The following is a 22,577-nucleotide window of genomic DNA, read 5'->3' on the forward strand; positions in this document are numbered from 1 at the left end:
AGTGCTCGGCGATCAGTGGCAGTGACTCGAGGAAAGTGCGAGCGGCATAGCGCGAGAACGCTTCACGGCTGGAGAGAAAGATAAAGAGAAGAAAAGAGAGAGAGGGGGGAGGCACACGGGAGAGGCTCTCTTCGAGTGGAGAGCTTCTGAGGGGCGGATAGGTGAAGAAAGAGAACGAGAAGCGGAGAGACAGAGAGAGAGGGGGGGAGAGGTGAAGACAGAGAGAGGGGGTGTGATAGGTGGCGGAAGGGGGAGACTCCGCGAAGGGTGGGCCCTCCAAGTGTCTCGTCTCCTATCATCCTGTCGTCCGGGGTATCGCTTACGAATGTCGCGCGATCGAGCGATCCGATCCACGCAGGACGACGTCCTGGTGACGCGTCCACCGCACTAATCGGCCAGCCCCGCGGTCTCAGACGTACCCTGCGTCGCTCCTGCTATGCGATCGTGCGAGGAGGAGGACCGCCGCCGAGGTCGCGAGGTCGCGTCGCGCGAGCCGACGGGTTCCGCTTAACTCCGTCGGCGATCGGTGCCGACGGGGTGTGCCGTGTGTCAGCGAGAAAGAGAGAGAGAGAGAGGGAAGTCAAGAGAGAGAGAGCTGGCTGCCGAGAATCAGCTGCGGGGTAACGCGCTGCTACGACGCGCGGCTACGAGGAGGAACGGCAGCCGGCGCGGCTTCTTCGCGGGGAGAGTCGGCTAGCTGGACTAGCGGAAGCGCCGCGGAAGCAGGAGGTCGAGCGGCTCCGCGGCATGTCCGGCGAGACGGAGATCGAGGTGTCGGTGGTATCGGAGGAGGACCTGGAGCTGGAGGGCTCCAGGAGCAGCTCCACGCCGGCGGAGCTGTTGCTGCAGGAGAAGAACGGCAAGTCCGGCTGCGGCCTGAGCAACCACCACCATCCGTTCAGCTTCGACGTCGGCAAGCCGGCGCTGAGGCCCGCCTGCAACCCTCAGTACACGTCCTTCAGCATCTCCAGCATCCTCGGCAGGCCGGAGTCGCCGCCGGTGGACTCCACGTCCACCGTGTCCGGCGAGAGGCAGTCGTCGGACGTCGACAGGACGTCGCCGTTGCCGCCGGCGAACTCCCAGCCGTCGCAGAGGATCCTGCCGTCCTGCGGCAGCCCCGGCGGCAGAGTCTCGTCCTCCCCCACGTCCCTGAGGTTGTCCGGCGGGCAACGCGGCCTGCCCACCGCCGGCGGCCACGTTACCGGACTGGAGCCCAGAGCGAATTCCGCGGGTATCGGGATCGGGTGTGCTACCAGTGCTACCAGTCCGGCCGCGACTTTCTCGCCGCCCGGCGACGCCTCTGCCAATCCTCTGCTGGGCCACCAGGCGTCGGCGGATCTCGCCATGCTGTCGAGGTACGTGTGTCCTTGGACCCTCCGCTCCCCGTCGCTCGGTGCTCGCGAATTCCGCTCGGGGACCGACGGTAAACGATCGCCCACCGAGAGATCAATATTCGCTACTTGTAACTGCGATCGTCGTGGTGAAAGAATTATTTCAAGATTACCGTTTCTCTAGTAAGTGTTGCCGCAGTGTCAGTGATCACCTTGCACGCCGCACGGGGGAAAATAGTTCGCTGGCACAGCGAATTTTGTGCGCAGCGGAATCCGTCGGTGTGGACAGCGAAACGATCTGTTAGCGGTATTAATTGCCATTCGCTGGATTATTTTGCCGAATCTATAAATTATTTCGCCGTACGAATTAGTAAACGCTCGCGTTCGGTAGAGAAAACAATTCAGTAAGCGCTTTATCGTTGCTATCTATGATTGGAGTATTCCTTTAGATCCAGGAAGATGTAGTCAGAAGCAATAATCACGAAGCACTTGCTAAGCTGCTTCTTCCGCCGAACGCGAGCAATGTAAAACACTATTTTGTCCTGACAGCAAATTAATTTGTCCTAAAGATAAATTTACCCGGCAAAACATTCCCTCCGTCTCGGTAACAAAACTGTTACCGCTCTAATTACGAATAATTCGCTAATTCGGCCATGTCAACTAAATTTTATCGCTGTCGCAACGAATACGCGGTAGCAACGATGGTTTCGCTGCAACGGCAAAATTATTTTTCTTCGTACTACTATTTTTGCGGTCAAAACCACACGGGGGAAACATTTTCGCCAGCACAGCGAATTGTTACCATAGTGACAGCGAAAAGATTTGTTATATGGAAAAAATAATTTTGCTTAGCGAAACGTCGTTGCGTCAATGATAAAATTTTGCCCGGCATAAATAGCAATTAATAATCTTAACGCGTCTTTTTGCTGTCCAAAGAAATTTTCTCGTCACTAAAATAACAAACAATTTGCTATATCAGCGAACAATTTTTCTCCGTAGAAAGGATATGATTTAGACCGAAAATAACTATAATCTCTCTCAGTATATCGACCGAACTCGAATCGGCTGGATCTCCGCGATATCGGCGACGGATTGCTGTGACATTGCGTCTGCAGATTCGCGGAGACAAAGCCGTAGAGGCAAATAGACGAAAGCTCTCGGACGATGAAGCGCCACAATCGCAAAAGTAGCTTGTACGAAGAGGCTCTTAGTCGCTGAGGTTTCGTCATTCAATCGATATGTTCGATTAAAGTGTCGCCATATTCACCGCTTCTTTATGTAACCGTCCGCGCGAAAAACATCTCCGGGAAACTCGACTCGTTACTGCGGCAATGAGATTAAACGAACGCTGGCAATATTGCGCGTCGGCGACATTCGGCTTTGATCTTCGAAACTGCGCAAATTTGATATCGCGTCTGCGGTTGAAATTCCGCCGAAACCAAATATACTTCAAGCAAATCCGGGAGCGAACCCTCCTTATCTACAGACCCTACGATCGTCTGTGGTTTTCAATCAATTGGAATCAGAAAGTAATTGACGTCTTGAAAACTACCGCATAGAAAATAATCTGCTCGCTGTTCTCTCTTTGAAACTTCGAAATGTCTTCGAAAGCTCGGAGAAAAGCCACAATTTGCGAGACACTCCATGCATGCGTGGTGACATAATCGCGCTAGACAGCCTCTCTCGACGAGGAAACCGCGAAAGTGAAGCCGTATAATTTCTAAATTCAGTCTTAAAAACACGATTAGCGATAGGAGCTTTCCGTCACTCTTTGCGATGTGTTTCATTTCCAACAAATGATCCTTCGTAAACGTAGCAGCGAAGCGACGATAGTGATTTTGTAATGAAACTTTTCACTAATAGCACCCAAGAGAATGAAAGAGAAAGAAAATAAGAGAGAGAGAGAGAGAGAGCACTTGGTCGCAAACACGTGTATTGCGCGCATCGTTTATTCGCGCGTACAACGTATGTTGCACAATACCGTTATATTAAACTCCGGTTGATGCGGCGATGTGACCTTCGATTTTATTGGTTGATGGCGTCGAAATAACTGGCCGAAATCCGAACCTTGTACTGATCGGCGATCGCCATTCATTTCACTGCGTAGGACGATATTTCAGTCATCCGAGCGGAATACGCAAAACCCGCGCCGTTGTTGGTTTTTATTTATAATAAGCGGTTCGCGAGAAGCCTCTTTCTCAAAAAACAAAGGAAAAAATAATACGTTAGCGAAGAATAAAAAGAGAGAAAAGGGCGACATGCACTCTTTCCTCCTCTCTCTCTCTCTCTCTCTATTTCTGTATAATTCAAACATTTAAACGCCATCGTTTAACGGCTAATTCAGTGCCGCGCGGCCATTTAATATTAATGCAAAAGTGTCGGTAAATGGAGTTGCTAATACTTACTAATGATTAATTAATTCGGAACATCGTCGTTATTCATATTCGCCGCTCTCGTAATTGGCGGAATTGTTGAATAAATTAAGACCGCGCCCTCTCGGCAATTAGAGGCGGCGGGCGCGTGAGCGCGCGCGCGCCTCCGCGATAAAAGTATCCGCGTTCGCGAAACTTTGACACCCGAGAGATGGGAAAACACGTCGCCATCGCGACGGATTAATATCCGCGTCCGCACTTCGCCGTTGTTGTTTGCATAATTTTACACGCGCGCGTGTACGAACGCACACACACGCACACACACGTGCGCATCGCGTTTCGCATTAGCGTTGTAGATCGCTAACTGAATTATGAGCGCGCGCGTTAATATTCATTCAGCGCCCGGTTAATGAGAGTCGAGAAAACTGTCATTCCGTACCCCCGCTTCGGTCATTTCGAAATCTTCTCGGGAGGTGGGATAGAGATTGTCGTAAAAAGATCGTCGATACAATTCCGCAACGGAGAGAGAAAATGTACAGACTGATGTACAAAATATCTGAACTCCGCCGACGAACTTACAGGACGCATTCTATGTTGAAAAATAAATAAAACAGTTTTAGTAAACATATGGCCGCTGAGGCTTGGTTTCTAAGATAGTCTTCAGAAGATGACAACGACGAAAGAAAATGTGCCGCGATAAGCGGGTTAAGAATATTGATGAAACATTTTTCTTACCTGTCTTTGAAGATAATGTCTATCAATTTTGATATTCATGAATATTAACCGCAGAATCATTGTTACGTTGTTATATTATTACCGTTTGTGAGTGAAATAAAAAAACGTATCCTTTATTCCACAGTCAATTATGCATTGATGAGGAAAACGAACATTTTATTACAATACGTGTCTAGTTACTTATTTGCGATTTAATGAATAAAACATATTTGTCAAATATAAGTCACTTTAAAACGGGTTACCTGGGAACAGGTAAAATAATTGTTACTCTGGGACAGAAAAGATCAGTTTAGCATGTAAGGCAGATTCCTCGCCGAACGAGAAGTTGAACGAACGTTTAATGTAACGACTAACAGATATCTTCCCGCAAATAATATTAATATTAAGAACCCCCTAGAGTACACTCGTACTTAGATTCTTATAGTTTCAATTAAAGGATCTTCATCCTCGGTTAATTCCAGATAATGTCGTTATTTCTTAAATCAAAACCTCCTTTCCTAAACTGATATCGCGGCAGCTATAATCTCAGAAACTGAGCGTTCGAGGACACATATTTATCCGAACTGTTTTATTTATTTTTTTATACAGAATTTCTCCCATGACCTTCTTCCCTCGGCTCGATTTCTCGCCGGCTTGATTCCCGAACGCGCGAGTCCGCGGTTTCTTTCTCTCTTGATCCGGGACACGCGTATATCGCAACACTGATATCCGCACACGTCGACCTGGATTATGCGTCGAGTGAAAAGGGACGCGTCCCGGGGACAGTTTCTCGCGGCGAGCGAGAATTTTCGTAGGCGTGAGCGCGCCCGGATCAAGATACGCGACATATTGGGGGTGGCGAAACGGTAAAGGGCGGTAACGGCCGGCAGAACGACAACGAGCGAGCGCGTGCGGTGAGGATTATATTATGTGGGAATGGACGGCAGCGAGGGGACCCCGTAATGGGCCTATTAGGCTGTCTCATTTAATAACAACCGTAGCAACAACCACCCTCTTACATTACTTACGTTACTTAGGAGGTACCCCCGCTGGTATCGGATATATCTACGAGGAACCCGAGCACGGGCACCACGCGCCGCAAAGGGACAGAAAGACCGGAGGGTTCGAGATGATTTTATCAGATTTACACCCCTTCCCGATTGATGCTCCGTCTGCCCCCTCGCTCTCGCCGCCGGCGCCCACGCTTTCTCTCTCTCTCTCTCTCTCTCTCTCTCTGTCTGTCTCTTTCTAGCTCTTTCAGCACTGCCCCCGGCGTGCTCGACTGCCTAACGGCGCGACGGTCACGATTGCTTGTTTTCCAGCCGTTTACCATTTGATTAAGTTCCACTCGTATGCGCCGTCGGCTGTGCACATTTCGGTCTCGACGGGAAAAATCGCGCCGATAAATGATGAGCTTCGATATATAAACGGATTTTCCGTTTTACGCGACAAAGCGCGCGCGAACGCCTCGCGAAAACCTCGGTTTTGCTGAGAAAACGAGATTTCGACGTCCACGAGATTACAAACATCACCCTTGCAATCAGAGAGATCCCGTGCCCGTGCGCTCTAAGTGCGCGTGAATGATCGGTATATTGATAGAAAATTATCTTTTCGGCGCGAAATATAATTTATCGTAGCAGCGATACATATGTGTGAAGTTATTATTACACAGAAAAGAAATAATCAACGGCAGATATTCTTATAATTTATTCAACGACAGATATTCTTACGTATAAGCAAGAATATTATAATATTCTTAGATTTTTAGTCTTGAATCGAGTGCAAGTAACACTTGCATCAATACGAATTCAATGGAATCGAGACTAAAAATTTCCTAAAAAGATTATAATATTCTTACTTATGTGTGAAAATAACCATCATTGATTCAAGACTAATTTGTTTTTCCCGTGCACTGATATTATAGTAACCACAGCGTTATTATTAGGTCACTAAATTTTTGCTCTCACAATCGAAACATTTGTTTGCCCACATCCAAACAAGCATTTTGTTTGAGTCAACTAAATGGGTTTCTCAGTATACGTTGGGCGCCGAAAATAACTATAATTTTCTACCAATGTAGATTCGCAGGGACGTCTTCTTTTCCTTGACTTGCATCAGATCTACGAAAATATCTGGGCATTAATTCTAGCCGAAAGTGAATTCGAGCTGCGCTAGTTTCGCGGTTTTTCGTTTTTAAAAATCCGCGCAACCACGTGTAATGCAACCGTCTGCGAAATTACCCTCCTCCTTCCGCGCGAAAGAAGACGCTGGGACGCGAAACGCGCGCGACTGCAACTTAACATTAAACGCATGTAACGATACACGGATTTTCGTATAATTCATCGCGCGTCACAAAGAGAAAAAGAGAGAGAGAGAAAGAGAGAGAGAGAGAGAGAGTGGGAACGGGGAGCGAGAGAAGGAGGCATGTCTCGCTCGTAATAACTGCTGCGCCGGCGATACGTAAAATTACAAAATCGCATATATTCTATTCAGATCCATTTGCGCGTTTAAATACAATTCGACAAAAATGCGCGCGGCGGCGTAGAATTACGCGATGATCGTGCGCCCACACCACGCGCGCGCGCATACAGACACCCGCACACACGCACGTGTGTCCCGAACGTAATTCCGCAAGCACGCTAATTAACGTTACGAGCGAAACTGCCAGCGAAATTCGCTATAATTTCTGTCGCACGGCCGAAACACGCGCGTCGGATACCGATAGGGCCCCACCGTGTCGTGGCGCCTGGAAAAGCAAGAGAAAACGAGATTCGGCCGGAGAGAGGAGGCAAGAGAGAGACAGAGAGAGAGAGAGGGCTTTTGGGATGTAAAAAATCAATTAGGCGCAGAGTGCATAATGGATGCGGATGAAACGCCGCACGGTATAGTCCAAGGTTAAGGAGCCTAAGATTCCCCGGAGAAACGGGCACCTATCCCGCGGCCCATTTAGCCGAGCGGCAGCCCTTACGTCTTCCGGGAGGAAGCGCGCAAGTTCTACGGCCGGATTTATTATTAAATCGCCGCTCTACGCCGGTCTGAGATTCTCTCCTCTCGCTCGCCCAAGGTCGAGGAGAGGAGTTCGCGCCACGCGATCTCTCTCTCTCTCTCTCTTTCTCTATATATATATATCTATCTTTCTCCATCCCTCCCTCCCTCTCTTTCTCAACAGCGCAACCCCATCCTTACTTAACTTGATCAAATAATAATATTTCTCCGCAGGAATAAGTACGCACGCGCTCGGGGATTTACGCGCGTGAGATACGGCCCCGGTATGTATGCGCGCTTTATGAAATCGTAACAATCGCATCCGAGAACCTCCTCCTCCCCCACCTCCTGCCACGGCAAGAGCCGACTTAAGGTGCGACCTGAGAAACGTTTCTCTTTGCTGCTTGACACATATATACGCGGTGTACCGAATCGTCGCGTATCTCATTACAGTCAGGGTTGCGCCTTCAATTGGTTGGTGGAAATCGGTTGAAGAGACTGTCACTAATATCGAGATTTGTTTCCGGCGGAGAAAATTAGGAAGAGAAAGAAGGGGAATTTTTATACATATATTTTATATATTATTATATATATATAATTTATTAGAACCTATCGGGTTAAGTGTTCCGAGTAAGAATTAAAGCAGATGTCCGCCATTAGAATCTCCTGACATCGCATTGTATGGGAAATTAGCGCAATCGTTTTAACATGTTGGCCAACGTGATGTCTATTAATATTTCTTTAATATATCTCATGTTTTCAGAGCTAGACTTATTAGACTCTTATCTTGAAATTGTCTGTAATTTTTATTTTGAATATTTTTCATTCAGTTATTAGAGGAGGAGGGAGTATTGTGTCCTCCCTCGTTTACATTTTGCACAATTGTTAATAATCAATATTTTAAATTGAAACTTAACGATTACATTCGTCAAAGTGTTGTTCAATCTATTTTCAGAGTTACGAAATATTTATTATTTAGGACGTTATTTATAAAAATATAGCGACACTGCTTAATAGGTTCGAAGAGAAACAGAGGTGATAATGTGGCCATTCCATTAAAATAGATTTAAAAATTTGTTTCTGTTGAAAAAAACAATATTTTATTAAATGTATGTTTATTCAATACATACTTTTAAAAAGATCAACAATGAATATAGCCAAGAATTTTTAATGTAAATACTGACTTGTCAAAAGGCAGGTACAAAAGTACAATTTCTATAAAACGAGTAAAGTATTTTCAAACTTAACTTCAATTATTATTCAATTATTAACTTCAATTATTAACTTATCGAATAACTATTTCGACATGGAAACTTTGAAAAAGAGGCCGTGTTAAATTTATTTTAGCGGGGAGGCGGGCAGATTAGCAAAATGCCATACTATTGTTTAACTTCGCATGACTCAAAATATGTACAGCGGAATAAAATGTTAAATAACAAACAAAACACTCAAATATACATATATTCGTGTGATAATACACTCAAGTTTAAGAACAATGAGGAAGCATGTGTGTAATTAAATGCTGAAATGTGCCTTGAAAACGTTTCGAAATGTTCAGAAATAAAAATTTGTTATAGCAAATGCCGCCTATTGTGTGTTAGCATATTAGCGTTACTGCGTAATGGTGGACTACGTAATGGTGAACAAATGATTCCACGAGTAATCGTTAGAATTCGTCACTTAATAACGGAGATATTAAGGGAAGCTATAATATCTTTCTTATTTTTATGTTTCATTTTATTTTTTTCTTCTTATGTGGCGCAAGCAAGTGCAGCTAATTATATAATTATGTACCTTTATTCCAAAGGGAATATTACTTTCCCGTCTACCTGATAAATAATAATAATAATAATAATAGCAATAATAGTATTCGTCTGAAAGATTAATGCACTTGTTATACGTGCCCTAAATTTCGTTTTCCCCGACTTGCACGCGCGATTCGCAACGAAAGCGCGCACCGATACTTGCGGAATAGACGGGGGAATCGCGAAAATATTTTTTGCTCGTCGCTCGGCTCGTTCGATTTTGCGGGAGCTTATATTCAAAAATGTTACCGCGGGCGCGCTACGACCGCGAGCGAAAGGATCCGTCTGATAATCCGCGACAGAGACTGCCTCGTTAATTACAGCGCTGATGAATGATTCGTTAATTAGGGTGGGATCGTGCTACAAGTTTCAAAGGAAGACACGATAAAGCCTATTGTGTATGATCGCCTATTCGCGAGCGATATGGATGTTTCGACGTCGGGAACAAATGTGGGATGAGAGCGACGGCGGTGGTCGTATATGGACCGCGGATCGTAATTGCGGCGAGATACAATCCCCTTCGCTTCATTCGCCGTTGCTTCGTCTACGAAGCGATCTTGTGACTAACACCGTTACAAAAAATTGCGCGCGGACGCGCAACTAACGCGAAGAATCGCGGTATCCTCACGTAACGTCGCATCCATAGTTGCGAGAGACTTTTGCAAATTCAGCCGTTTTAGCAGAAAATACCAAACTACACGGTTTCTTAAATTCTCCGCGTCAGGGCGAAATGATTTCGGCCGTAGGCGCGAAAATAAATTCTCTGTTTCGTCTATCGCGAGCCCGTAACACAATACGAAGCCCACCAGCGGATTTACTCGAACGCTTTGAAAGCCAATAAATCATTGTTGAGTCATCCCGACGACGCTTCATAAGCCACTGTGTAACGATAGATCTCGTCGTGCTTCACGCGACGAACGACATGCGAGCGAGACCGCACGTGGACGAGAAATTAATTGGATTGAAGATCAAGGGAACACACGGAAGGAAAGGCTCTTCCTGACTTAACGTTAGGATCAGAAATTATATTCGAAGCTTCGGCTCTTCGAAACTTCGAATTTCTCAACTATCGACGCATTATATTCGAATAATAAAATTTCGAATATTCGAATGTTTGAATTCGAGATTTTAAGAACCGGACAGTATGTATGTTCGATTACTGAATTCTTCCATGTGAAAAGTTTCTTTAAATAGTATTTATTGCGCTAAAGAATATAATTCTTCCTTGCATTGTGTTATGCCGTTACATATCATAGCGAAATTTGCATTTATTTAAAAATCAAGTTAACGAGATTTGTTGTTTATTAATTGCACTTTCTTTCATTCATTTTGTTCTAATATAGACAAGCAGAAATCTCAGAATTAAACTAAAGATACTTAACTTTCTAACGGTAAAGTTGGGGTCGGATGCGATCCCACAGCTCCTTTATTTTACGCGCTGTTTCTCTTTTTAAGGGACGCTTCATGTTATTATTATTTACTTCTTTTATATATTTTGTATATTAATTACATGAAAAAGGAGCAAAAGATAAAATAGGGTCGGATCCAACCCCACTTTCTTGGATATGTTGAAAATCCACCTTGCCGTTAGAAGGTTAAGTTGATACGCACAGCACTTTGTTGTACTCTCCAAAATTAGTTCTATTAGCAGCTTCGGTATTTCGAGTCTTCGAACTCAAATTATTCCAAGTTCGTCGTCAAACGAATATATTAAAGTTTGAAGCTTCAAATATGTCAAATGATCCTAGCCCTATTTAACATCTTCGAGAAAATGGAAGAAGAAAATAAGAAAATTCCCCGAGAAATATAATTTCAAGATTCACTCTCATCTCTCTCTCTCTCTCTCGTGTTCTCATTCCTCCGCGTTGATATCGCATTAATTTATTTTCCGTTGTTTCCGCGCTGTTTCCATTCTTTTTCCCTTTCTCCCAAGCGCAGCGTGATGATCGCATGTTGAGCATGCGGATCGCAAACCGCTTTGGGCGCACTTTCGCTAGCGAACGCAATCGACTTCTCTTTCTTCGCTACGCTCCTAACTACCCTCGGTGTAACGATACACGACGAAACGTATCGTGTTACGGGGCGATCGTTAACGGCATAAAGAGTTTATATTTGAGAATAGCACTTATTCGCTGTGTGAGAGCGCACGAGGTAGAATAATAATCAATACGCAAGCGGTGCGCAACGCGTTATTGAAGACGCGGAGGGAAAGAGTTTAACGGACGTATCCGATGAGGGCTAAAACTCGCGCGTGCCCCTCGCGCGCGCTTCTTGTTGCCGAGGGAGAGCGCGGATAAATTAATAAAGTAAGTGCCAACGATCGTTCCGGAAATCTCTCCAGGATTTTGGCCTAATTTTGTAGACGATAAGAAAATCGTTCGGAAGTCGGTTTAAAAATACATCGACGTCACAAGGTCGACGAGAGAGACGGTCGAGAAATCGCGCCCCACCGGCGCCGGGGAATTAAGCGCGAACGCGTGATTACGAACGCTGATACACCAGGGAGACGAGAGGAAAGAAATAAAATTGAGAGACGGTCGCGCGGAGTCAAGTGCATGTTCGATGACCTAGATCGAGAGGGCCCATTAGAGAGGAGGTATCACTGAAGAGTCCTTGAGCACCTACGAGGAGAGAACTCGTAAACCGACCGGGATGCCGGTCTGGAGTGCTCGTCTAAGACGTAAGTCCGGCGGAATTAGGCAGTAAAAGGTGAAGGATCTATCTCACTCTCTTTCTCTCTCTCTCTCTCTCTCTCTCTCTTTCTCTCCCTCTCTCTTCCTGCGAGAGAGATCTCCGGGTGTTTGGTGTTTATACCTGCTTCTTAGGAAGGGTCCTCCGATGCTTACAAACAGGCGGTTGTCAGATTTCCTTTATCTTTTCCGGGGCATTTGTGTGCCCCGGGCCGTCTTTCTCTCTCTCCCTTTCTCTCTTTCTCTTCTCGTGCCAGAAGCCTTCCCGAGGACCTCGATATTTCGTCTCGATGCCGAGAGAATCGGGTGGGGGGTTGAGAAAGTGGCGGGCGAAGATCGCGTGTCGCCGAGAAATTCTCTTAGGGAGAGGGTCTCTCTTAATTCTTGTCCCGTGTCAGACTCGACAGCATCGTCGTCGTCGTCGACATTGTTATTGTTGTTATTGTTGCTGCGATGTCATCAACAAATCGCTCAACGCGACACCCTCGTGGTATTAAACGATCGATCTGCGAAAAACATCGTCGACGAGACTCTGAGTCATATTAGAGCAAACAATCAGCATTGTTGACTCCGCAGGTTTGTTCGTTTTAGCTGAATTGCCTACATTAGTTCAAGAAGTGTATATTGAAACATTCTCTTTGACAGAAATGACGTCATATTCACTGTTCTTTTTAACAAGCGGTTCTTTTGCAGCGGTATTCAGCGCAATCAGTTCATTGCACTACCCTAAGTCTCGAGCTGGTACAACACTGCAGTTCAATGTGGTAGCTATGTACGAACAAATACATAACCTAAAGCAATAAAATTATTGTAACAGTGGTACAGAAATGTTACGAAATATTTATATTTGATAAATTATATTTTATAATAAATAAATGCGTATATACAGAATGTCTGAAACCTTCCTCGGGATCATTGGTGTGATTGGTCGAGATAAAACGAATGAAGCTGGACAGAGAAGAGACTCCAAAAATAAGTTATTTTTCTTTATATAGAATCCGATCTACTGTTTCTCGATCATTAGCTTATGCAGATTAATTAAGTCCTCATTAGCTATTACGAATTTTACAAAACAGTATGACTTTTCTGTCCAGTTTCATCCGTTTTATCTGCACATCATGGATTCCGAGAAAGGTTTCAGACACGTTATATATATATATATTTTTTTTTTCTTTGTCACAAAAATCAAATAATTTCAAAATATGAGATACATAATTTATAAAACTTAATGCGCCATATTGGTCACTGCACTGGCACGTTCTTCGCACTTCCCTCTATATATTTTTACTTACATTGGCAGAACTCTGTACTGTCCTTACCAATTCCAGTTCACTTCAATGCAGTCCTAGTTTAAAGAGTTTAGAGAAAAAGAACAAACTTTATGACTGACACGAGGGAACTGTACGTGTACATTCATGCAGAAAATATTACTCGAGTAAAAATATATCTAGTCGGCCTGAATCAAAAGCCAGTAGTTAGCTAGTAGAGGCTAGATTAAATTTTCAAGCTCATTACTATCAGGTAACTAAAAAAGTCTCTGCAGTTTTCGGTGGAGTTCGCTGCAGTGACTTGTTTTATTTTGTAATGGTTTGCAGAGCTCAATGTTTTATCTATATCGTAAGGCATAAATACGCGTCAGTCAATCGACGCGCTCTAACTTGATGTGCACTCTTTTTCTGTAGTTGTTTAATTTCTATTATGAAAAATCGCACGAGCTATTTTGGCTACCTGACAGTACATTACTGGCTGATTATTCACATAAAATGTTGAAATGTTGAAAATCGATTTTGTGACTTAGCCATTGCTTAGACATTATATATTAAATATGATCGAGATAACATTGTCTATTCTAAAATATATAATCTAGCTACAATATACTCGCCACTAGCATTTAAAAATGAGACAGTGAATAAAAATTGAGGGTATACTATTCTTGAAAAATTTTTTTAAACCCCGAAGCGAGGATTACATTATTGTCCGGCGAGTAGCTATGATTTTTCACCCCGTAACTGTAATTTGATTGATTTAATCGTCAACTAGCTTATTTAGTTACTATTTGGAAAAGAATGAGCGATCGTTAGATATCCCCGAATAAATTCAAGAGGCGAGTTTAACCGGCGGATACCCGCTTGAATCGACACGCTTGAGCGTCGAGCGACCTGCTCGAATACGACAAAACGTATAAATCGTCCGCCCCGTCCGTTATCGCGAGGTCGATCGTCGTCGTCGTTAGATCGACGGGAAGCGCTCGCGATGTTCACGTAGCGACCAAAGTCGAATGAGCATGAGGCGAGTACGTATCGAAACGAGATCAGATCGTCGCAGACGGACTGCCGGGGAAGGAACCCGGGGAACTGCTAAGGCTTCCGAAGCCTCCTCGGCCCGCGTGCACGTTCGCCGATATCGGCTCGGCCGGCTCTATCCGCTCATCCACCTACATTTCTGCTCGACTCGTCGCCGCAAATCGGCGTTCTCGCGGAGGTTCGCGCGCCCAGCTGCGACGAAATCGTGCTCAGCCGCGATCGAAGAGCGCGCTCGTTAGGCGAGCGAACACGGTCGAGCGAGAAGCGGAGGACAAGGGAGACCCCGATGGGTCCGTCGATAAATGAGCCGAAGGTGTCCCGACCGGCCGAGGGCCTCGCGTATGGGAAAATAATATGACGAACTGCGTGGTTACATTGTCGCATTGTCGCGGATCTCGCGATCGTTGTCGCCGGTGAACGCCTACCTTCGGGAAATTAAGGGCGGAAACTGCGTCTGCGATCGAAATCAGCTGCGATCAACGTTAACTAGGTCGATTTGACCGGAGCCTCCCCGGTGCCCTGGACCATTTTGAAGAGCCTAATAGCTCTAAATCCGCCACTAGGAGGCCTACTCAGCGCAGGTATCGCCTTCGGTCAGCGCGGCCGATCTTCGAGTGCTCCTCCCGAACGCTAAGCGGATTTTTCCTCTTAATAACCAGTCGTGCGTTTTCACCCGTAACACGTCCGGCCGTTGTTGCGGCGCAAACACCGTTTCCGAATATCCCCGGCGGCGGGGCGATACTCGCTTTTCTTCACTCTCTCAGCCGGTCGAGAGTAAATCCCAGTCGTAATGGTCGCCGCGCGCTACGAGCGACGGCACTTATCCCGAAACGTAACGATCGCGCATGCTCGAATTACTCGCGCCGCTCGCGAACCGGTTCTATTCGACTGAATTTATAGAGCCGCCCGGCCTGAACGTACGTAACTCTCTCTCTCTCTCTCTCTCTTTCTCTCTTCGCACAAACAAAACTGGAAAATGTATCCGGCGCTTGTGGCACCCGGTCGTTTGTTTTTTGCGTGATCGTCCGCGAGAGACGATGATGATGGAGCCCGAAGTTCGCGGACCAACACCAATCAACCATTGACATTTAATAACACACGTGTTTCTCTTCCTCTCTCTCTCTCTCTCTCTCTCTCTCTCTTTTTCACTCTCGTATTAAATACAATTTAATTTAACAACATCGGGGCGCGATTGCGCGCACATATCGAATTAAACGCGACGCATTTCAAGTCTCAGCGAGAGAGAAAGAGAGAGAAAGAGAGAAAGTTCGCGATCGATGCTCGCGCAATTACATTACATTGGCACAAAAACGCGAGATTATATTCGTAGAGAGCTCGCGACTTTCGACCATCGCGACGGCCATCATTCGATTATAACCGCGCTCTCTAAAGTACAATCAGTGTGTTGTCATTGAAAAACAGTCACTGGTGATTCGAACTTAAACTTATGGAATATGTATATTTTATACACTCGGGTCAAACTGTGTTTATGTACAATCGTATATAAAGCGTCGGCTAATGCGTTGAACATCAGTTGTTTTCCTATGCGACAAGTAGAAATACCTACTAGTCGATGGGAAAACAACTAATAAGAATACTATACACTAATCGTTTTCTAAAGTGCGATTAATGTATTATTATTGAGAAGCAGTCAATAGTCACTAGTGATCATAATTATGACACTGCAAATTGGTAAAATTTCGCTGCAAAAATCGCGACAACTGTTTCCATCGGAGAAATGTAACTGCAGAGACAGCGAGAAAGGTATTATTTATCTTTTTTATTGTCTTAATCCCACTCTTAAGATATTGTCAATGATTTTGCCTGAAATATTTTTAATTATGTTTAATTGATATCGTAATTGAAAAACACGCTTGCCCCGATGGGACTCGGAAACTCGAAACAGCTTTTGAGTCTGCTACTATGCGAACTACACCAAATACGACATGATGGAATGTATATACGATATGTACATATATTTCTGCTACGAGATACTCCGAGTCGAAATGTTAGCTTTAGTTTACATCTAATTCAGTTTTACATCAAGTGTCCAAAAGTCTTCTATTATATTTCTTTGGTGTTACAAGTGGCGAAGTTATCGCTGTTTTCTCCACTTGAAGACTTAATATAAAACTAATAATTTTGACTCTGGAGAAAATCCGCTTTAAAGGAACACTTCTTCTGCTCCTTTGATGCTACAAATGGCAATTCTTATTTCCATATTCTCCACTTGAAGATTTAATGCAGAATTTAAAATTTCGATTCGGGGCGTAACAGCGATTTGCAGTGAATCTTTCATCAGTCACAATCAGTGAAGTATCAGCCAAAGAGCAAAGTGGAAGAGTTCCCGCTAAAAATGAGCGAATACTCATTGATTATCGGTGGAATACTGGTTACATTGACCGAGTTGGTGAGATTTTCACCGATACAACTTAAGAGAGCGAGGATCCGATATCAAGTCTGAAACGTCACTCGTGTTTTGTCCGCAGATTGATAGCCAGCCGATACCCGGTCGGCATCGGCGGCCTCTTCTACCCGTCGACGTTGCAGCACCTCCATCAGCAGCACCAGCAACATCAGCATCATTCGCGGCTGGCCGCGGCGGCGTCGTCGGCCCTGAGCAACGCAGTGCAGGTCGCCGGCCAATCAGCGGACATCGTCGATGCCGACGGCATCCGCGGCGTCCTACTCGGCGGCGCCGGCTGGCCGTTTCCATGGAGGCCAACGCACGGCCTGCAGACCCTCGAGCATCCCTCGCCGAGCGACGTGGTCGGCACCCTCAGCCGCGTTAGTCCCGCATCCGCGTCTTTCCCGCAGAGAGGTGAGTTCGATTCCTCCACCGACTCCTCCTCCTCCTGCTCCTCTATCTCCATATCCTCCGGCACCCCCCGCTGTCCGCGTTCGCACACAGAACAGATCGGGAGACCGGCTTATTTAGGATAATCCGGGGGAAAACGCCGGTCGGAGGAAAATTCCGCCGCGGTCGCTGACGTTGTTTCGCAACGTGATGGCTCGGAACGTCGGCCCGCGTCGAGTCGGATGAAGTGATGTTAACGTAACGCGCGGCGTTTCCCTTTCGAATTCGATCGAGTGGAAGTCGGAGGCACGGAACCCCTTTGTCCGTGTTTTTTCCACTATTTTTGCTTGCACTCGGTGGCGATGCGAAACGACATAATTCCACGCGCGTCGGTATGCCCGCTCGTTCACAGACCCCGTGATACTCGTTCTCGAAATTTCTTGGAGCGGAATCTCACTCAAAACGAGTGAAAAGTGGCAATGTTTTCACTCGAACCGGCGGTGGAAACATTGCCGCTCGAAATCGGGTAGGGCGAACGTTTCATTCAAGCTTGAAGCGGATTTTGACTCCGTATGAGCGGGTGTTTCAGTCGATTACAGTGAACTGGTTCCCGTGATTGTAGAATAAAAATCAGATTCACTCTTCAATTTCGAGTGAAAATATTCGATCGGCCATTCAGAGCGGAGAATTCGCCCTGTATGAGTGAAAAGTCTCACTCGAATTCGGTCACTCTCCCGTATAGACATGTAACTACACCGGAAAAGGAATTAGTTCCCATAGTTAAAAACTACTTCTATATATGATACAACTGAAATTTAGTTAACAGACTTAGTTTTTAGCTGCGGGAGCTAATTCTTTTTTCTACGTACGACCATAGTCATAAAAATTAGCTCCCACAGCTAAAACTACGTCTGTTAACTAAATTTTATTTATATTGTATGAACAGCTAGTTTTCAGCTGTGGAAGCTAATTCTCTTTTTTTGACCTAAATCAAAAGCTAATAGCTAACTAGTACAGGTTAGATTAAATTTTCTAGCTCATTATTAGCTCGTTACTGGCTAATTATTCACTAAAATATAGAATCCATTTATAATCAAGCCATTATATATCAAATATGATAGAGTGTATTCTAAAATATAGAGGAGAAGATAGTATTATAGTTCTTGTAAGTATAATAACCCCTCCTAACCTCTCTGCTATTAGGTGGTAAATTCTAGTGATTATTTACGGAATCATTTGTTTATTAGCCTGTTGTTACGCAGTAGCACTAATATGCTAACACATAACAGCCGACATTTGTTATAGTGCATTTTTATTTTCGAGCATTTCGAAACGTTTTTAAAGTATATTTTAGCATTTAATTATATATATTTCCTCATTCTTCTCAAACTTGGGCGTATTATCACACGAACACCTGTGCACTTTAATGTTTTGTTTGTTATTTAATTAAGAGTATATTTTATTCCGCTGTTTCGAGTTATATAAAGATAAATAACAGCATAGTATTTTGCTAATGTGGCCTCCCATAAAAATAGATTTAATATGATCTTTTTCTTATTTAATTAATTATTTAATGAGTCAATAATGCAAGTTGAGTTTAATAGACAGTCTATTTGTTTCGTAAAAATTGTCCTTTTGAGTTTATATCTACCTTCTGACAAATAAGTCAGTATCTACATTAAAAATCCATAGTTATATTCATTGTTGTTCTTTCTGAGAGTTTGTTTTGAATAAATACATAAATTTGTAACAAAACACCGTGTTTTTCAGACAAAACCAATTTTTTAATTGATTTTAGCGGGAGATCACATTTATCGCCTCTGTTCCTCCTCGACCCATTATGTTGTATCGCCACATTTTTATAAATAACTTCCTAAATAATAAATATTTCATAACTTTGAGTCTAAAATTGATTGAGCAATATTTTGACGAATGTTATCGTTTTCTCTTTAAAACATGATTTATTAATAAAGTTATTGTGCAAAATGCAAATAAGAAGCCATAATATCACCTGCCCCCCTATAACCTAATTACTACATACCCGTCACTAGCATATAAAAATGAAGCAGCAAATCAAAATTGAAACATAATTTCATAAAAATCTTAAAGTAAAACAAAAATAAACGTTGCATTACTACCCGGCAAGTAGCTATGTCTTTTTATCTCGTAATTGTAATTTCCTTTGTTTAACCATCAGCTTATCATCCAGCCATTATCTAACTATTAAAAGTGAGCGTTATATTACTGACCAGTAGCGACGTTAGACGCAAATTTACTATCTCGTGGCTGGACACCCACGAGGTTCAATTTCCGCTAGGGCTACTTCTCGAGTGAGATTTCACTCCGAGAAATTTCGAGAGCATCGTGTCTCGAGAAATAGAGCTGCCGTGTTCGCGTATAGATCGCGAAAAAAGACGACGGTAGGAGAGAAACAAGGATTAAAGAGTCCTATAGACGCGTTCTCCTGCCGATATATCGTCCATACGCGCTAGAGACGCGCCTCTATCTATGTGAACACCTTCGCGTATACAACCGCGCGTAAGGCTTCCACGGCTTCCACCACGACAAACCAACGTCGATCGCCTTACCCGCCGATCGTTTTGCCGCTGCCACCTCGTCTAAGCACTTAGGTAGTTACTATCCGCACCTACGGACACACACACGACCGCCCCCTCGCTCGCACCCCGGGCCGACTTGACGACGCACCCCGCATCACAACGCTGTGAAACCGTCTTTGACGGTATAACGATGGTAATAATTGGTATCGGGTGTTGCATCGCTACACGACGCGGAGATCCGGAGTTATCTAGAGAACAACAACAATTTTCGCCGTAAGACGGTTGGATGATGTAAATAGTTCACTAAAATAATAAACGAAACGATGGATAACGTACGAGATGACGAAGAAAACGGATTCCTCGATAGATGGGCCGCCTCGCGGTGGTAACGGTCGCGATTCTAATTCTCGGCGAGACGGATAAATTGAGAAACGCGTGTATATTTCGAAAAATAAATTTTGCTCAATTATATTTCCAGGCGCAAATATCAAATTATTGCGAGTATAAAAAAGGTTTGTATTTAGTTTCATTTTTCAGCCGGCTTTTTGCCGGCGCTACAACGATCATTTGTGGAGGAAAGATTAAACACACGCATCCCGCATTTCGCCGCTCTGTGAAAATAATAAGTACGAGGAAGGAAATATTTGCGGAGGAGGCGAGGCAAATTGTTGCGCGTTTTATCGTGCCCCGCGCGGCGCGTATCGCGGGGCATGGAAAGAGACACGCGACGTACAACGGTATTTCATACAAATATGCATACGTCACAAATAACGTCATCGGGTGATGCATTTGCGTGCGCATGGGGATTCAATCCGCAGCAATTATGTCCAAATGGATTAATAGAATATTAATTAGCGTTCTATTAATTGATTAAATATGCAATACGGATAGAAATATATAATGGCGATTTATTGGAGCGCGTGTGAGAGAATTTGTAAATTCAAAGCGCGCTCTCGCCGGATTGATTGACGTAGGCGGATCACGTTTTAAAAGAGAAGCGATTAACGCGTGCGCGTCCAAGCGAATACATGATTCCTTCCTCTCATTAACGATTCGGTTATATCAGTAAATATAAAAATCGCGCGTTGGCGCGTGTACTCCTCATATGTTACAAATATCATTATCTATTCATCGCCCAACTGTCATTCCCACACAACCTTCCTCTCCCCCATACGAGTTCATTAAGGTAGTTGGTCGAGTAGTAAAGTGCCGGTTTTTCAGTGGCGATATTGAGGGGCCTTTTATTATTTATTAAATATATTTTTTACTGGAAAAATACTTTCCTATAACTTTATTTAACTATCTAAGTAATAAATGTTAATTTTTAACGTGATTAAGACGAATATAGAGAAGAGCGGGACCGGTTGGCTAGTTGGCTAAAGGGATAAGTTGGCTAAGTGATTACTTTTGTTGTTTTCTAGGTTACAGAATAGGTTACTGCAAGTATCGCAACTTTCAGGTCCCACAACTCGGAAAGTATTTAATGAAAAATAACTTCACTATAGTGTTTTGAAAAGTTCTCAAAGTCGACTATAGGAATGTACAATCAAAAATAGGGGTTTCCATTGAAAAATTTCAAAATAATTTTCATGTGATCCTAACAATCCAAGGTCACATTTGCTATGTGATGCACTTAAAACCGTATAACTTTTACATAGAACATTTTCCTCAGAAATGCCTCACTTTCAAGATAATCAATTATATTGTTGAAAAATTAAGCACTTAAATTGTAAATTTCTTATGTTTATATTTTCAAAACAAAATAGTTGAGAATTGTGAAATTTCCGTATGATGTCCCTATAATTAGTACTTAATATCACAGTAGTTTTTCATAAAAATCCTAAATGTAGCTTAAAAGAGATTAAAAATAGAAGTAAAAAATAGGACATTAACCTCAAGGAACGCGTAGAAACGGTGTCACTTCCAGTTGCGAATATTTCAATTTCCGAGTGGTCGATCTCTAACTTCACAGACATGTAGATAGTATTTCAATCAATGCACGGCTGAAATTTAAAAGGATCCCTGAGAGACGAAGTTTTCGCACCGACGACCCTCATTCGCCCCGAGACACGTTTAATCGAGAAACGAGCGTCCCGGCGACGCGAAGGAGAAACCGCTACATCGCGTGTGCTTCCTTCTGCGCAGACGAGCTCGACGACGATAACGCGGACGACCGGCTGCATCGGACGAGAAGTCCGTCGAGCGGCGACGAGGGGCACGACGAGCTGGGCGACGGGGATGACTGCGCGGACGCCGACGGCGAAGGCGAGTCGACCTCGACGAGTCTCCACGGCACCTCGGTGAGCGGAAGCGGAGGCGGTGGCGGCGGGAACGGCAACGGGAACGGCGGTCAGAACAGCGTGCAAGTCGGCGTGGACGGCCGCGAGTCGAACAGCATAAAGCGCAAGAAGAAGACCCGGACGGTGTTCTCCAGGTCGCAGGTGTTCCAGCTGGAGAGCACGTTCGACATGAAGCGCTACCTCTCGTCGTCGGAGCGGGCCGGGCTGGCCGCCTCGCTCAGGCTCACCGAGACGCAGGTGAAGATCTGGTTCCAGAATCGACGGAACAAGTGGAAACGCCAACTGGCGGCCGAGCTGGAGGCGGCGAACATGGCGCACGCCACTCAGAGGCTGGTCAGGGTGCCGATACTTTACCACGAGGCGTCGGCGGGCACCGGCGCGTCCGCCGGCGGCGTCACCTCGGTCTCGGTGGCGGCGCCGGTGCCGCCGCCGCCGGTCCCCTCGTCGGTCGCGACCTCCGCCCTCTCGCACTCGGCGGTCGGAGTCGGCGTCGGGGTGGGCGTCGGCGTCGGCACCTCGTGCGCGCCCACCACGGCGCAGCCCATCTTCTACTCCCATCACCATCAACACCACCATCACCACCCGGCGGCCCACGTACAGGCGCACAGTCTCCTGTCCCACCAGGTGCACCCGCAACCGCCACCCCCGCCCCCGCCGCCGCCCAACGGCCAACCACCGCGGACGTCCTCGCAATAACACCGTCCGACGACTTACGAGGGCAG

At 45.0% G+C, this 22,577-nt stretch overlaps 1 protein-coding gene across 1 annotated transcript; it reads left to right on the forward strand.

The window, feature by feature from the left end:
* The first annotated feature begins 747 nt into the window (after positions 1-747).
* On the forward strand, positions 748-22,551 carry LOC106744954 (homeobox protein B-H1). Its single transcript, XM_014620138.1, has 3 exons — positions 748-1,355; positions 16,690-17,021; positions 21,701-22,551. The coding sequence occupies exons 1-3, from the start codon at positions 748-750 to the stop codon at positions 22,549-22,551; spliced, it is 1,791 nt and encodes a 596-aa protein (XP_014475624.1).
* The last annotated feature ends 26 nt before the right edge of the window (positions 22,552-22,577 follow it).

The sequence above is a fragment of the Dinoponera quadriceps genome, unplaced genomic scaffold (assembly GCF_001313825.1).
Source record: "Dinoponera quadriceps isolate SergipeBrazil2010 unplaced genomic scaffold, ASM131382v1 scaffold717, whole genome shotgun sequence".
In the NCBI taxonomy this organism is placed as follows: domain Eukaryota; kingdom Metazoa; phylum Arthropoda; class Insecta; order Hymenoptera; family Formicidae; genus Dinoponera; species Dinoponera quadriceps.

Bases quoted from the DNA above. Each gene is read 5' to 3' on its own strand.
- LOC106744954 (XM_014620138.1), top strand. From the start codon at position 748: ATGTCCGGCGAGACGGAGATCGAGGTGTCGGTGGTATCGGAGGAGGAC. The intron at 1,356-16,689 runs GTACGTGTGTCC...TTTTGTCCGCAG, and splicing joins GATCTCGCCATGCTGTCGAG to ATTGATAGCCAGCCGATACC. The intron at 17,022-21,700 runs GTGAGTTCGATT...CCTTCTGCGCAG, and splicing joins CGCGTCTTTCCCGCAGAGAG to ACGAGCTCGACGACGATAAC.